At 47.7% G+C, this 15640-nt stretch overlaps 2 protein-coding genes across 2 annotated transcripts; both read left to right on the forward strand.

The window, feature by feature from the left end:
* The first annotated feature begins 3345 nt into the window (after nucleotides 1–3345).
* Nucleotides 3346–7152, forward strand: LOC127306363 (probable amino acid permease 7). The gene is made up of 6 exons (XM_051336979.2): nucleotides 3346–3639; nucleotides 4330–4572; nucleotides 4835–4928; nucleotides 5838–6067; nucleotides 6155–6288; nucleotides 6360–7152. Exons 1-6 carry the CDS (start codon nucleotides 3540–3542, stop codon nucleotides 6936–6938), a joined length of 1380 nt encoding a protein of 459 aa, XP_051192939.1. The 5' UTR covers nucleotides 3346–3539; the 3' UTR covers nucleotides 6939–7152.
* A 1220-nt stretch (nucleotides 7153–8372) lies between these two features.
* On the forward strand, nucleotides 8373–12175 carry LOC127306362 (probable amino acid permease 7). Its single transcript, XM_051336978.2, has 6 exons — nucleotides 8373–8665; nucleotides 9344–9586; nucleotides 9849–9942; nucleotides 10861–11090; nucleotides 11178–11311; nucleotides 11383–12175. The coding sequence occupies exons 1-6, from the start codon at nucleotides 8566–8568 to the stop codon at nucleotides 11959–11961; spliced, it is 1380 nt and encodes a 459-aa protein (XP_051192938.1). The 5' UTR covers nucleotides 8373–8565; the 3' UTR covers nucleotides 11962–12175.
* Nucleotides 12176–15640: the final 3465 nt, after the last annotated feature.

A 15640-nucleotide genomic window follows, 5' to 3' on the forward strand; every position in this document is an offset into this window, starting at 1 on the left:
ACCAAGAAAGATGATGAACCAAACTCGAAAACGCAACAAGTGATCTATGCGAAATCCGTTTTCGATGAACTAGAGCTTGTCATGAGAATAAACACAAGCTCTAAAACATCACATGGATAAGGTCCAAATAACAACCAAGAAACATGATGCAATGATGCAATGGTTTGAGCTCTCTCCGAACGATACGATCGAGTTACTCACTCGAGAGCCCTCTTATTAGTACGGCAACTAAACTATAAATCGGTCTCCAACTACACTATGAGACCGGTGAGAAAGAAACCCTATCAAGAGCAAACCTTATACTTGCGCATTCCACTTGAGCTCGATGACGACGATCTTGACCTCAACAAGATGGAACGCCTTTCTTGCTTGTGCTTGCTTGACGAAGTCTTATGGATTGCTCCCCCATAATCCACCATGGGAGAGCTTCTTCTTTGGCGCATCTTCACATAACCATGACCACCATGTGGATTGCTCCCCCATAATCCACCATGGGAGAGCTTCTTATTCGGCGCATCTTCACACACCATATGGATGGCAAGACTCAAGCAAAGGATCTCTTCGAGATGGCTCATCTTGAACTTGCACTTCATTTCTCCATGGCAAGCTTCAAGCTTATGAACTCTTCGAGTTGGCTCATCTTGAACTTGCACTTCATTTCTTCATTCTTCATCATGTTGATGTCTTGAAGTATCTTGAGGGCTCACTTCATCTTCATCTTCAAGACATACTTGACACTTGATATTCTTCATCAAATTCTTCTTATTGAAACCTTGAAGCCAACATATGGTTCAAGAATTGCCTATGGACAACTCCTACAAATATAACTCAATGCAAACATTAGTCCATAGGGATTGTCATTAAATACCAAAACCACACATGGGGGCTCCATGCACTTTCAGCTGCCCGCCACGCTGCTGTTGCCCTAGTCGCTCCGCTGCACGTTGGGTAGCCACCACGTCGTGGTGCCCGGCGAGCGCACCACGCCCAAAACCTTGGAGGAGCCTTCCCGCGCCGATCCTCCACGCCAGGGGACGCCGCCGGCAACGGCCAAGCTTTATCTGGCCTCGCACTCTGACGGGGGGAGGAGGAGGGAGGGTTAGGGGGCTAGCGGCGGTGGGATTTTTTTTAGGGTTCCCCCAGTCGCCACGCTGGGGTGAGAGGGGAACGAGAAAAAAAGTGACTGCATGTCCCCGTCCAGATGTACCTTGCACATGCGAAAGTGATGTTGTGGTCGATGCGGTGGCTCACCATCCAGGCCTTCAACGCCACATGCATGCTCGTCTGCGCATTTGTCTCCATCAGCTCTGCCGTGAGGGTGCTTAGCTTTGGGAGAGGTTTGTTGGGAGATTTGAAATGAACGAAATGATAAGGTGTTCAACAACAAGCACGTACCCTCGTAAGTCATCTTCGATAAGATTAAAATAGAAGCTAGGTTATGGATGTTAAAGGAGTTGTAATAAGTCAAACTTTTACTTTATTTTTCTTAATCAATAGTGGGACAAAGTTTTTGCCCACGTTTCAAAAAAAAAAATCAGTTTGTGCGGGAGGAAACTGGTATTCATCCAGTGTTTGGCCGTGGGGGTGTCTGGCTTGAGGAGAAGTTACAATGTATGTACAAGTGATGTCTCAGATTTTCTTTTCCGATAAGGAGCATATATTAATATATATTAATATCGTGGAGATACCAATTACACATAGCCTCTGCAACAACATCATGCCCTAATGGCATAAAGGATGCACACATCAAAAAAAGAGAAAAAAATTACAAACAAGAAATGTCCGCTACAGAGATCTAAAACTTGAAACAACAACACTGACACCACCAAGACAACACCAGAAGATCAGTTTCTCCATAAGCGACGTCTCCAAGAAGGAAACAATGCACACACGATTTCGTCGCCTGATCATAGATTTTAAATTTTCACCCTGAAGAAAGTCATGTCTCTCAAAACAATGCCTTCAACAAGAACATTGCCAGGCACAACCAATTAAGACCAGACCTTGAATTTTCACCCTGAAAGATAAGACTCTGAACTTCTCCTGTGCAGTCGCCTCCACGTACCAGTCGTTGTTTCAAGTCACGAAGCACCAAGCCAATTCCACCTCACCACCAAGATTCGACCACCATTGTTATTCCACCGATCTCGGCTTGATGACCTTCTTCACTAGCACCATGGAAAGAAAATGAACTCCATGATATTAACAACCAGCAGAGTTTCGAAGCGCTCCCTCTGAAACCAAATGGCCAGATAAAAAATATGGGTGCGCACCGAAATCACCCAATCCAGCAATCTTCACGCATTATTCGGACAGTGAAGGGTGAAGGGAGGTCTGAGATGACAAACCATATCTAATCCCTTTAATCCAGTATCAAAGGCTATCAAGCACACACACATTGCGAAAACGATGAGGGGTGTTGGTTGCTTGACGCGCCTTCTGGGAGAGGGGGGCGATGATTTCAGTGTCTCCATCCACCATCGTCTCCTGTTGTGTTTGTGTTTGCTTGTCCGAGAATCCACCATTGCAATCCTCGTCAGCTCCAGAGGCTGAAGCTCAAGATTTTAGGTCCAATCCTCGTTGGTTCCCCTCATCATCTCTGATAGCACATACCGCGTTAAAATTGAGGGAGCTATGGACAAACACCTGATATGTGAAAAAGAGCAACATGTGTGTATGTCCTGTGAGCTTAAGCATGTTTGATATGAAGCTTTACGAGAATCCGGCCAATTATTCATCAATTGGCAGTAGGATTGTCAGATATAGCGTAGTTTACGCATCCAACTGCGCTATCAATAATACCACCTCTTACAATGTCAACCGTGGCATCCTTGTCCAAGACCACACTCTTTAGGGTTGTGGTTTCTAATCTATGTTTGCCACGCCTAGGCCAAGCAACAACCACTGGGACATTGAAAACTTTGCACGTTGCAACTAGCATGGTATGTTGAGTTGGCGGTTGCCTCTTCAAACAAAATCATAACATGGGCATCGTATAGTCGTCCCCATTCTATGTAATATCTACAATTCATAATAATCAATAAGTGTTGCCGATTTCGTATAAAATTGTAATAAATCAGTAACACTTAATAACTTTGTACTAAATCAGTAACATTTAAAATGGGTTGAAGGGAGTACCTTTTTCTTTTCCGGTTTCATAGTTGAACGAAAATCTTTCCCTTCCGACATTTTCCCCCCTTTCTTCTCTTCTTCACTTCTTGAGTGTAGACACGGTCTACTACATAGATCTTCATATGCTCACAGCTACCGCCCTATGATGCAAGTCTAAGGGGCAACTCACAAAGCCTTCGGTCCACTAGCTGATGTGGTGGACTCCGAATTGTTTTATTAGCTCCTGACGTGCCATCTTTTTTGTTGTTTGTAGTTTTCCACTACCATACCAACCAATCAACTGAACATCAAACTGAGAGAGGACGCTAGCTATATTACAAGGGATTTGGTAAGAACAAAATCTGACATGGACTAGCCTAGTCTCTTGGGCAACCATTACGAAGAGAAAACGGAAGCAAATAGGAGCCATGGGAGAAGAAGAAGGCGATCGCCGAACGGAGGCGCTGCTAGAGAAGCTCTCGGAGTCCTCTTACAATCCCTCCGAGGAGCCTCAAGTCAGAAGAACCGGTAAGTCATCGCAGTATCTGATGAGCTAATCCATGGCGAGGCCAAATTAATCGCGTTGTGGTCGCTCCAAGATATATATATATATGTAGCTCCATTTTATATTGTCTGTTAATGCAAGCTTGTTGTTTCCCGGTTCTTCCTAACCATATGTGCTTCAATGTTCAAAACCCCCCCCCCCCCCCCCCCACATCTCTGACATTTCTGGTTAACTAATTTAATTTCTTGTGTTTTTCACTTCTCCTTGCATCCAAACAGCCAGTTAGTTCGTTATTCCACACGATCGGTACTATGCACTATATATCTGGGTTTATATGCCTCATGGAAATACCAAACCACCATCTGCCATGGCCTACGGCATGATCAACATGGATTTGCTCAAAGGCTGGAAGGAATATTCATGTCCGTCACACATCCAGCTCTCTTGTTCAAGTTCAGAGAGATAGTACTAGCTAGTTTTGGCCAAACTGCCTGCAGACGGGTCACCATCACTCACTGGGAATATTTATAACATCACTTCACAGTTGACAGCATCATCAATTCCACTCTGGAGTATGGATAAGAACGGCCGGCAGCAAAGTGACGCGACATGAGCAACCGAAACTCCTTCCCAGTAATCGCTTGCTTGCACGCACGGGCTAGTTTGCCGCCGGAATTCTGATCGATTAATATGTTCAGTTTTTTGATGGACAGGCACGGTATGGACGGCGATGGCGCACATCATCACGGCGGTGATCGGGTCCGGCGTGCTGTCGCTGGCGTGGAGCGTGGCGCAGCTTGGCTGGGTCGGCGGTCCGACGGCGATCGTGTTCTTCGCCGGGGTGACCGTGGTGCAGTCCTCCCTCCTCGCCGACTGCTACATTTCTCGCGACGAGGACGGGCACGGGGTCGTCGTCAGGAACAAGTCCTACGTGCAAGCCGTGAGACTCTACCTAGGTGATCATTGCTGAACTGCTGAAGCTATCAATCAATTTAACAATTTCTTTTGCGAAAAATGTACTTATTTCTATGAATATTGTCAGTTTCCGGGTCAAGCTAGAGGTCGCTATAACTCTGAAAGATTATGTAGACAGCAACTGAAACACATACGCATCGTCACACTGATTTGTATTTTAGAAATTTAGGATAGAATTAAAAATGCGCGTTTCAGTTATTGGCCCTAACAGTGGTGACAGATACGGCATGCTTGCAATTGCAGGTGAGAAGAGCCGCTTGTTTTGCGGTTTTTTCCTTAGCATCAGCTTGTTTGGGAGCAGCGTGGTCTACACTCTCACATCCGCCACTAGTATGAGGTAAAAAATGAAATCCAAATTTCCAATTGAAGTTTGTACTGTTTATACATGCGTATAGCAGTTCATATAGCATGCGATCTTCCAGTTTCGCGCGGCAACCTCGAGTTTATAGCTGTATTGCAGTTGTGAGACATTCTACTAGAAGAATATGGTGTCAGCCACTTTTGCGTGTCAAGGCAGACAAGTGTTCAGTAATATGATAACTACTAATGTACTCCGTAGTGGACTAGTGGGTTAGTGCTTGGTCAAAACAAGATCCGAATCAAAGTCATTTTCATATACATGTATTTATTTAGGGTGTGACTAGTTCACGATTGATTTTAGTTCTCAGTTAGATGTTACTCCCTCCGTTCCAAAATGTAAGGTGTCTAAAGATTAGTCAAAAGTCAACGTTTTTTAAGTTTGATCAAGTTTATACATAAAAATATAAACATTTACAGTACTGAATCAACATAAATAGATTCACCCTAAAAAAAAATCCATTCGATATTGTAGATATAAATATATTTTTCTAAATATTTGGTCAAAGTTAGTAAAGTTTAACTTTTGACGATGGCTTACATTTTGGGACGGAGGGAATATGAACTTATGTTACAACTTAGCTAACACGAATCAGGATTCAATCCAATGGTGTGGAAGTTGACTGAGAACTAAGTTAATTCTCAATCCATCAAGAACTAGCAAAACCGATTTATTTATGACTATTGAGTGCTTGAAATTTATTCTAGACTTCGTATGCCCAAGGAATTGAGTGCTTTCAAAATCCGAATTTTGCCAAAATTAACAGATGTGAGCACTAAATTTAGCACATTTTCGCAATTTCGCCCAACTGCCTCACCCGAAACAACTGTAAGTTGTGATTGAACTGTTCTGTGGGCTATAATTAACAGTCTGTGATTTAATTTTCAGGGCGATTCAGAAAGCGAACTGCTACCACACTGAAGGCCACGGCGCCCCGGCGTGCTCTGCCGCCGGCGGGGGATCAGACGTGTATTACATGGTCCTGTTCGGCGTCGCTCAATTGGTGCTGTCGCAGATACCGGACTTCCACAACATGGCGTGGCTCTCCATCTTCGCCGCCGTCATGTCCTTCTCCTACTCCTTCATTGGCTTCGGCCTCGGAGCTGCCAAAGTGATCGGTACGTAACGTATTCAGCAAAGTGCACTCGAACGAACACCGCCATCTGCAAAAGACAAAGACATTTATAATCCTCGATCTCCTGCAGAGAATGGAGTGATAAAGGGGGCAATCGGAGGTATTGCACTGGCATCCACGACGCAGAAGGTGTGGCGCGTCGCGCAGGCCCTCGGGGACATCGCCTTTGCCTACCCTTTCTCCTTGGTGCTGCTGGAAATAGAGGTAGGCCAGTATAGAGAATGAGATGCACTTGTGCTTGGTGTTCGTGAGATCTGATATGGTATATGATGAAGGACACACTGAGGTCGCCACCGGCGGAGAGCGAGACGATGAAGAAGGCGTCGAGGGCTAGCATCGCGGTCACCACCTTCTTCTACCTTGGGTGCGGGTGCTTGGGCTACGCGGCGTTCGGCGACGCCACCCCGGGCAACCTCCTCACCGGCTTCGGCTTCTACGAGCCCTACTGGCTCATTGACCTCGCCAACCTCTGCGTCGTCCTCCACCTCCTCGGCGGCTACCAGGTGTACAGCCAACCGGCATTCGCGCTTGCAGAGCAGTGGTTCGCCACCGAGGGCTCCTCCGTCGACTTGAACGTGTTCAGGTTGTGCTATCGCACGGCGTACGTGGCGGCGGCGACAGCTGTGGCGGTGTGGTTCCCCTACTTCAACCAGGTGGTCGGGCTGATCGGCGCCTTCAGCTTCTGGCCGCTAGCCATCCACTTCCCCGTCGAGATGTACATCACGCAGGCACAGGTGGCTCCGTGGACGGCGCGGTGGCTCGCTATCCGGGCCTTCAGCGCCGCCTGCCTGCTCGTCTGCGCCTTCGCCTCCCTCGGCTCCGCCGTGGGGGTGTTCGGTTCCAAGGAAAGCTAGACGATTTCTGCAACAACAACAAAAAAAAAAAGTGGTTGTTGCATGATATATATTTGCGGTTCGTTCGATTTATTTTCTTCCGGTAGGAACTGCAGCGGCATGATTCTTTGCATAGCTAGGACGTGTTAATTTGTGGGCATCAGGATTTGCTCTGTTTGAGACAGTGTAAGTATGACGGGGAAGTGTACATAAGCAAAGCAAGGTACTTCCTCCGGATCAGGTTTTAATAGATGCGCCGTAGTTTGAATTTTTTTTGATCACTATTTTATTAAATAAAATATGGAATATATGTTATAAATCTTGTAGATATACAGTTTATATTTTATTGATCAAATTAATGGTTAAAATTTATCTTAAACTATGTACATGCATGTTATACTGATTCGGAGGGAATAGCTATTTTATGATCGAGTGCCAAAATTCAGTTTCATGTGCATAAACATCTATTCAGCTAAATAGGACAATACAATTGTCCTCACGACCCCAACCCTCCCGACCCCCAACCCTAGCCGCCTCCCGCCGCCGAGGCAAAGACCTCGGGGCGTGGCGGCGGCGGGGGCCTTCCCTCGTGACGCGTCGGGGACGGCGGCTATGGAGTCTCTCTCGCGCGGTGGCGGCGGCCCTCTCGCCCCCCGGGGCGGCGGTGGTCTGATGAAGATGGAGGGGTGACGGCGGCCCTCCCGCCTCTCGCATGGGTGGACGGGGGCGGTGGCCATAGCATGTGCTGTGGCCTCCCCGCCTCCCATCGCCGGCACGCCGGTGGTGGCTGGTGGTGGCGGACATCGCCTTTTCCTTCGCCTCTCGCTGGTGAGGGGTGATGATCTTGGGCTTCTCCCGCGGTACGAGGTCGCCCGGGGCAGCAGCCTAGGGTTCGACGGTGGAGGCGGCCTTCTTCTTCGCCGGAGGAGGCCGGCTGGTTGATGGGGTGGCGGATCACGAGATCCCTCTACCCCGGCGATGAAGATCTAGTCGACGATGAGCTAGCGGCGAAGGGGCCACCGGTGAACACCGAGCCTTGACTTCGTTCTTGGCGGATGATGGCGGCGGCTATTGGCGTCGTTCCCCTGCGAAGGCATCATCTTTGTTGGCCTCTCCGTTTGCTCTCGCCGAGTTGGGGACTCGCGGCTGTCGGTGAAAACCGTGTCAAGATTGGCGGGCGATGGCGGTGTTAAGCGTCGCTTCCTTCTTGAAGGCATCATCGTCGCATTCCGCGGGAACTCACTTGTGCTGTTCTTTTCCGGTTTCATAGTTGAACGAAAATCTTTCCCTTCCGACATTTTCCCCCCTTTCTTCTCTTCTTCACTTCTTGAGTGTAGACACGGTCTACTACATAGATCTTCATATGCTCACAGCTACCGCCCTATGATGCAAGTCTAAGGGGCAACTCACAAAGCCTTCGGTCCACTAGCTGATGTGGTGGACTCCGAATTGTTTTATTAGCTCCTGACGTGCCATCTTTTTTGTTGTTTGTAGTTTTCCACTACCATACCAACCAATCAACTGAACATCAAACTGAGAGAGGACGCTAGCTATATTACAAGGGATTTGGTAAGAACAAAATCTGACATGGACTAGCCTAGTCTCTTGGGCAACCATTACGAAGAGAAAACGGAAGCAAATAGGAGCCATGGGAGAAGAAGAAGGCGATCGCCGAACGGAGGCGCTGCTAGAGAAGCTCTCGGAGTCCTCTTACAATCCCTCCGAGGAGCCTCAAGTCAGAAGAACCGGTAAGTCATCGCAGTATCTGATGAGCTAATCCATGGCGAGGCCAAATTAATCGCGTTGTGGTCGCTCCAAGATATATATATATGTAGCTCCATTTTATATTGTCTGTTAATGCAAGCTTGTTGTTTCCCGGTTCTTCCTAACCATATGTGCTTCAATGTTCAAATCCCCCCCCCACATCTCTGACATTTCTGGTTAACTAATTTAATTTCTTGTGTTTTTCACTTCTCCTTGCATCCAAACAGCCAGTTAGTTCGTTATTCCACACGATCGGTACTATGCACTATATATCTGGGTTTATATGCCTCATGGAAATACCAAACCACCATCTGCCATGGCCTACGGCATGATCAACATGGATTTGCTCAAAGGCTGGAAGGAATATTCATGTCCGTCACACATCCAGCTCTCTTGTTCAAGTTCAGAGAGATAGTACTAGCTAGTTTTGGCCAAACTGCCTGCAGACGGGTCACCATCACTCACTGGGAATATTTATAACATCACTTCACAGTTGACAGCATCATCAATTCCACTCTGGAGTATGGATAAGAACGGCCGGCAGCAAAGTGACGCGACATGAGCAACCGAAACTCCTTCCCAGTAATCGCTTGCTTGCACGCACGGGCTAGTTTGCCGCCGGAATTCTGATCGATTAATATGTTCAGTTTTTTGATGGACAGGCACGGTATGGACGGCGATGGCGCACATCATCACGGCGGTGATCGGGTCCGGCGTGCTGTCGCTGGCGTGGAGCGTGGCGCAGCTTGGCTGGGTCGGCGGTCCGACGGCGATCGTGTTCTTCGCCGGGGTGACCGTGGTGCAGTCCTCCCTCCTCGCCGACTGCTACATTTCTCGCGACGAGGACGGGCACGGGGTCGTCGTCAGGAACAAGTCCTACGTGCAAGCCGTGAGACTCTACCTAGGTGATCATTGCTGAACTGCTGAAGCTATCAATCAATTTAACAATTTCTTTTGCGAAAAATGTACTTATTTCTATGAATATTGTCAGTTTCCGGGTCAAGCTAGAGGTCGCTATAACTCTGAAAGATTATGTAGACAGCAACTGAAACACATACGCATCGTCACACTGATTTGTATTTTAGAAATTTAGGATAGAATTAAAAATGCGCGTTTCAGTTATTGGCCCTAACAGTGGTGACAGATACGGCATGCTTGCAATTGCAGGTGAGAAGAGCCGCTTGTTTTGCGGTTTTTTCCTTAGCATCAGCTTGTTTGGGAGCAGCGTGGTCTACACTCTCACATCCGCCACTAGTATGAGGTAAAAAATGAAATCCAAATTTCCAATTGAAGTTTGTACTGTTTATACATGCGTATAGCAGTTCATATAGCATGCGATCTTCCAGTTTCGCGCGGCAACCTCGAGTTTATAGCTGTATTGCAGTTGTGAGACATTCTACTAGAAGAATATGGTGTCAGCCACTTTTGCGTGTCAAGGCAGACAAGTGTTCAGTAATATGATAACTACTAATGTACTCCGTAGTGGACTAGTGGGTTAGTGCTTGGTCAAAACAAGATCCGAATCAAAGTCATTTTCATATACATGTATTTATTTAGGGTGTGACTAGTTCACGATTGATTTTAGTTCTCAGTTAGATGTTACTCCCTCCGTTCCAAAATGTAAGGTGTCTAAAGATTAGTCAAAAGTCAATGTTTTTTAAGTTTGATCAAGTTTATACATAAAAATATAAACATTTACAGTACTAAATCAACATAAATAGATTCACCCTAAAAAAAAATCCATTCGATATTGTAGATATAAATATATTTTTCTAAATATTTGGTCAAAGTTAGTAAAGTTTAACTTTTGACCAGTCCTTAGATGGCTTACATTTTGGGACGGAGGGAATATGAACTTATGTTACAACTTAGCTAACACGAATCAGGATTCAATCCAATGGTGTGGAAGTTGACTGAGAACTAAGTTAATTCTCAATCCATCAAGAACTAGCAAAACCGATTTATTTATGACTATTGAGTGCTTGAAATTTATTCTAGACTTCGTATGCCCAAGGAATTGAGTGCTTTCAAAATCCGAATTTTGCCAAAATTAACAGATGTGAGCACTAAATTTAGCACATTTTCGCAATTTCGCCCAACTGCCTCACCCGAAACAACTGTAAGTTGTGATTGAACTGTTCTGTGGGCTATAATTAACAGTCTGTGATTTAATTTTCAGGGCGATTCAGAAAGCGAACTGCTACCACACTGAAGGCCACGGCGCCCCGGCGTGCTCTGCCGCCGGCGGGGGATCAGACGTGTATTACATGGTCCTGTTCGGCGTCGCTCAATTGGTGCTGTCGCAGATACCGGACTTCCACAACATGGCGTGGCTCTCCATCTTCGCCGCCGTCATGTCCTTCTCCTACTCCTTCATTGGCTTCGGCCTCGGAGCTGCCAAAGTGATCGGTACGTAACGTATTCAGCAAAGTGCACTCGAACGAACACCGCCATCTGCAAAAGACAAAGACATTTATAATCCTCGATCTCCTGCAGAGAATGGAGTGATAAAGGGGGCAATCGGAGGTATTGCACTGGCATCCACGACGCAGAAGGTGTGGCGCGTCGCGCAGGCCCTCGGGGACATCGCCTTTGCCTACCCTTTCTCCTTGGTGCTGCTGGAAATAGAGGTAGGCCAGTATAGAGAATGAGATGCACTTGTGCTTGGTGTTCGTGAGATCTGATATGGTATATGATGAAGGACACACTGAGGTCGCCACCGGCGGAGAGCGAGACGATGAAGAAGGCGTCGAGGGCTAGCATCGCGGTCACCACCTTCTTCTACCTTGGGTGCGGGTGCTTGGGCTACGCGGCGTTCGGCGACGCCACCCCGGGCAACCTCCTCACCGGCTTCGGCTTCTACGAGCCCTACTGGCTCATTGACCTCGCCAACCTCTGCGTCGTCCTCCACCTCCTCGGCGGCTACCAGGTGTACAGCCAACCGGCATTCGCGCTTGCAGAGCAGTGGTTCGCCACCGAGGGCTCCTCCGTCGACTTGAACGTGTTCAGGTTGTGCTATCGCACGGCGTACGTGGCGGCGGCGACAGCTGTGGCGGTGTGGTTCCCCTACTTCAACCAGGTGGTCGGGCTGATCGGCGCCTTCAGCTTCTGGCCGCTAGCCATCCACTTCCCCGTCGAGATGTACATCACGCAGGCACAGGTGGCTCCGTGGACGGCGCGGTGGCTCGCTATCCGGGCCTTCAGCGCCGCCTGCCTGCTCGTCTGCGCCTTCGCCTCCCTCGGCTCCGCCGTGGGGGTGTTCGGTTCCAAGGAAAGCTAGACGATTTCTGCAACAACAACAAAAAAAAAAAAAGTGGTTGTTGCATGATATATATTTGCGGTTCGTTCGATTTATTTTCTTCCGGTAGGAACTGCAGCGGCATGATTCTTTGCATAGCTAGGACGTGTTAATTTGTGGGCATCAGGATTTGCTCTGTTTGAGACAGTGTAAGTATGACGGGGAAGTGTACATAAGCAAAGCAAGGTACTTCCTCCGGATCAGGTTTTAATAGATGCGCCGTAGTTTGAATTTTTTTTGATCACTATTTTATTAAATAAAATATGGAATATATGTTATAAATCTTGTAGATATACAATTTATATTTTATTGATCAAATTAATGGTTAAAATTTATCTTAAACTATGTACATGCATGTTATACTGATTCGGAGGGAATAGCTATTTTATGATCGAGTGCCAAAATTCAGTTTCATGTGCATAAACATCTATTCAGCTAAATAGGACAATACAATTGTCCTCACGACCCCAACCCTCCCGACCCCCAACCCTAGCCGCCTCCCGCCGCCGAGGCAAAGACCTCGGGGCGTGGCGGCGGCGGGGGCCTTCCCTCGTGACGCGTCGGGGACGGCGGCCATGGAGTCTCTCTCGCGCGGTGGCGGCGGCCCTCTCGCCCCCCGGGGCGGCGGTGGTCTGATGAAGATGGAGGGGTGACGGCGGCCCTCCCGCCTCTCGCATGGGTGGACGGGGGCGGTGGCCATAGCATGTGCTGTGGCCTCCCCGCCTCCCATCGCCGGCACGCCGGTGGTGGCTGGTGGTGGCGGACATCGCCTTTTCCTTCGCCTCTCGCTGGTGAGGGGTGATGATCTTGGGCTTCTCCCGCGGTACGAGGTCGCCCGGGGCAGCAGCCTTGGGTTCGACGGTGGAGGCGGCCTTCTTCTTCGCCGGAGGAGGCCGGCTGGTTGATGGGGTGGCGGATCACGAGATCCCTCTACCCCGGCGATGAAGATCTAGTCGACGATGAGCTAGCGGCGAAGGGGCCACCGGTGAACACCGAGCCTTGACTTCGTTCTTGGCGGATGATGGCGGCGGCTATTGGCGTCGTTCCCCTGCGAAGGCATCATCTTTGTTGGCCTCTCCGTTTGCTCTCGCCGAGTTGGGGACTCGCGGCTGTCGGTGAAAACCGTGTCAAGATTGGCGGGCGATGGCGGTGTTAAGCGTCGCTTCCTTCTTGAAGGCATCATCGTCGCATTCCGCGGGAACTCACTTGTGCTGCTCTGGGGGAAACCTTTGATCCAGCCAGGATCGGACGATGGCGGCGCTTCCTGCGTCGTGCTACCTCTTGGGGCATCGTTTTTGGATCAGCGGCTAGATGGAGGTGGTTTTTGGTGGAGTGGTGTTCATCTACCACGTTATCGTCGATGATTGTCAGCGGCGTGGAGCTGCGGGGTATCCAAGACGGGCGAGGATTGCTGGACACGGGCAAGATGGTGGAGCTGTTTGGTGTTTTGGTGACATCGATAGCAGGCCTGACACGATCAATACGTTGATCTCGCTTGGAGATGGGTTCGAGATAGACGGCGGTTGCGAACTCTGCGATGTGTGCAATGGCACACCCTCAGGGTTTTTCTTTTTGGATGATGTGTGTTAGTGTGCCGTCAGTGAGTATGGCCTTGTTCATGGTCCCCTTCATCGTAGGTATAGTGAGTTGTCGCTAGGGAGGAGACTTCGAGATTGATGTTTGTATTCTCCTTGTAAGACTTTGCGAATAATTTAATAAAGAAGAAATATGTGTGCATCTTTAGATGCAGAGGCTAGGGCTATGCTCCTTGATGAAAAAAAAGGACAATACAATTCAGGCGCAACCAACACTTCACCGGTTCAAACTTATAGCTAACTAAAGGCTGAATAGTGGTTCGAGGCGCAACCAGCGTTTGGAGATCCTTTTGATGGACATGGATTGGGTGACATCGCTCAGCACCACGCATGAAGGAGCGCGTCTCCTCATGCTAAAACAGTGTTGTGCATCATGAGTTTAGGACGAGCTCGATGGTTGTCCTCACCTTTTACCTTCTGCTAGCTGGTCGATATGGTGGGTTTCGAGTTCCGGATTTCTTCCACCGGTGAATATCATGGATTGGCGAGTGACGCTCGTTGACCTCTAGATTGGATTGAATTTGGTCGTACGTTTTCGCAAACATCAGTTGTGTGGGTTCTTGGCTTTAATAAAGGTGGCGGTTCTAGGTTTTTCTCGCGCCAAGACGAAGATCTACTTGATGTATGTCCTTCTGAATTTGGCTGGAGAGTTGAGTTCCGGAAGATTCCGACCGTTTGGTTCTGGAGAGGGCAGCGCAAAGCTTTGTTATGTGTTGTTCTGTGTTGCCATCAGATAACATTTTGGTCCATGGTAAAATCGGAGAGAATATCATGAAGGCCAAATTGGAGGACTAGCGATGGAGGTTCGAGTCTCTCCGACATTGAGGTACTTGCTTGGTACTCTGGTTTTCGCAGCATTAGTATGAAAGTGAGGGCGGCAACACAAGTAAAGTTTAGAGTCTTACCTTTCTGGTGAAATATTATAAATGCGACAAGCAAATAACAAAGAACGATAAAGGAACACACGCAGAGGATACAAGATTTTAACGTGGAAAACCCTCTCCAACTAAGAGGTAAAAACCACGGGCATCAGTCAGCAAAACTTTACTATATCAGGGAGTGTTTACAAACACCGTGGGATATCTTATAATCTGATAAACGCTGTGGGAGGCTTACAAGAGGTATATATAGGCGGTGGCATCAATCCGTACCGCGGGGGCCTGCCCACCCCCCCCCCCCCCCACCCTTCGCAGGCGTCCCTGCAGGGCCGCTCATCAGAAGTTTGCCTCCCTTTAGAATGAATTTGGATCACAATACAACAAACTCCACCTTGAAACAAATTTCATCTTGTAGCATGAACTTCAACAATCTCCTAACAAACAAAGAAAACACTTGTTGGCACCAACAACCACTTGGGCTAAACAATTATACCAATCAAGCTTGAGCAAAGCTCAAACTTGGAAACAAGAACAGGCTTTGTCATCATATCAGCAGGATTATCATGAGTACTTATCTTGCATACCTTCAATTTACCTTGTGCAACAATGTCGCGAATATAATAGTACTTGATATCAATGTGATTTGCCCGATCATGGAATATTTGATCTTTAGTAAGGTATATTACACTTTGACTGTCAGAAAACAAGTTAATGCAAGAATCATCTCCACAAAGCTTAGCATACAAACATTTCAACCAAACAGACTCTTTGCAAGCTTCGGAAATAGCCATATATTTTGCTTCAGTTGTAGATTGGGCAACAACAGGTTGTAATGTTGTCTTCCAACTCACAGCACATTCACCAACAGTGAACACATAACCTGTGAGGGACCTCCTTTTATCCAAATCTGCAGCATAATCTGAATCCACATAGCCTGTGAGTCCCTTACCGGTCTTGCCAAACTTCAAGCAAACTTTGGATGTGCCACGAAGGTACCTGAAAATCCACTGAACAGCTTTCCATTGTTCTTTACCAGGATTAGCCATGTATCGACTGACCAAACTCATAGCATATGACAAATCAGAGCGAGAACAAACCATGGCATACATCAAGGAACCAACAGCACTAGAATATGGAACTCGTGACATGTACTCAATATCTTCATCAGTACTAGGACATTGCAATGCT

The sequence above is a fragment of the Lolium perenne genome, chromosome 6 (genome assembly GCF_019359855.2).
Source record: "Lolium perenne isolate Kyuss_39 chromosome 6, Kyuss_2.0, whole genome shotgun sequence".
Taxonomy (NCBI): Eukaryota; Viridiplantae; Streptophyta; class Magnoliopsida; order Poales; family Poaceae; genus Lolium; species Lolium perenne.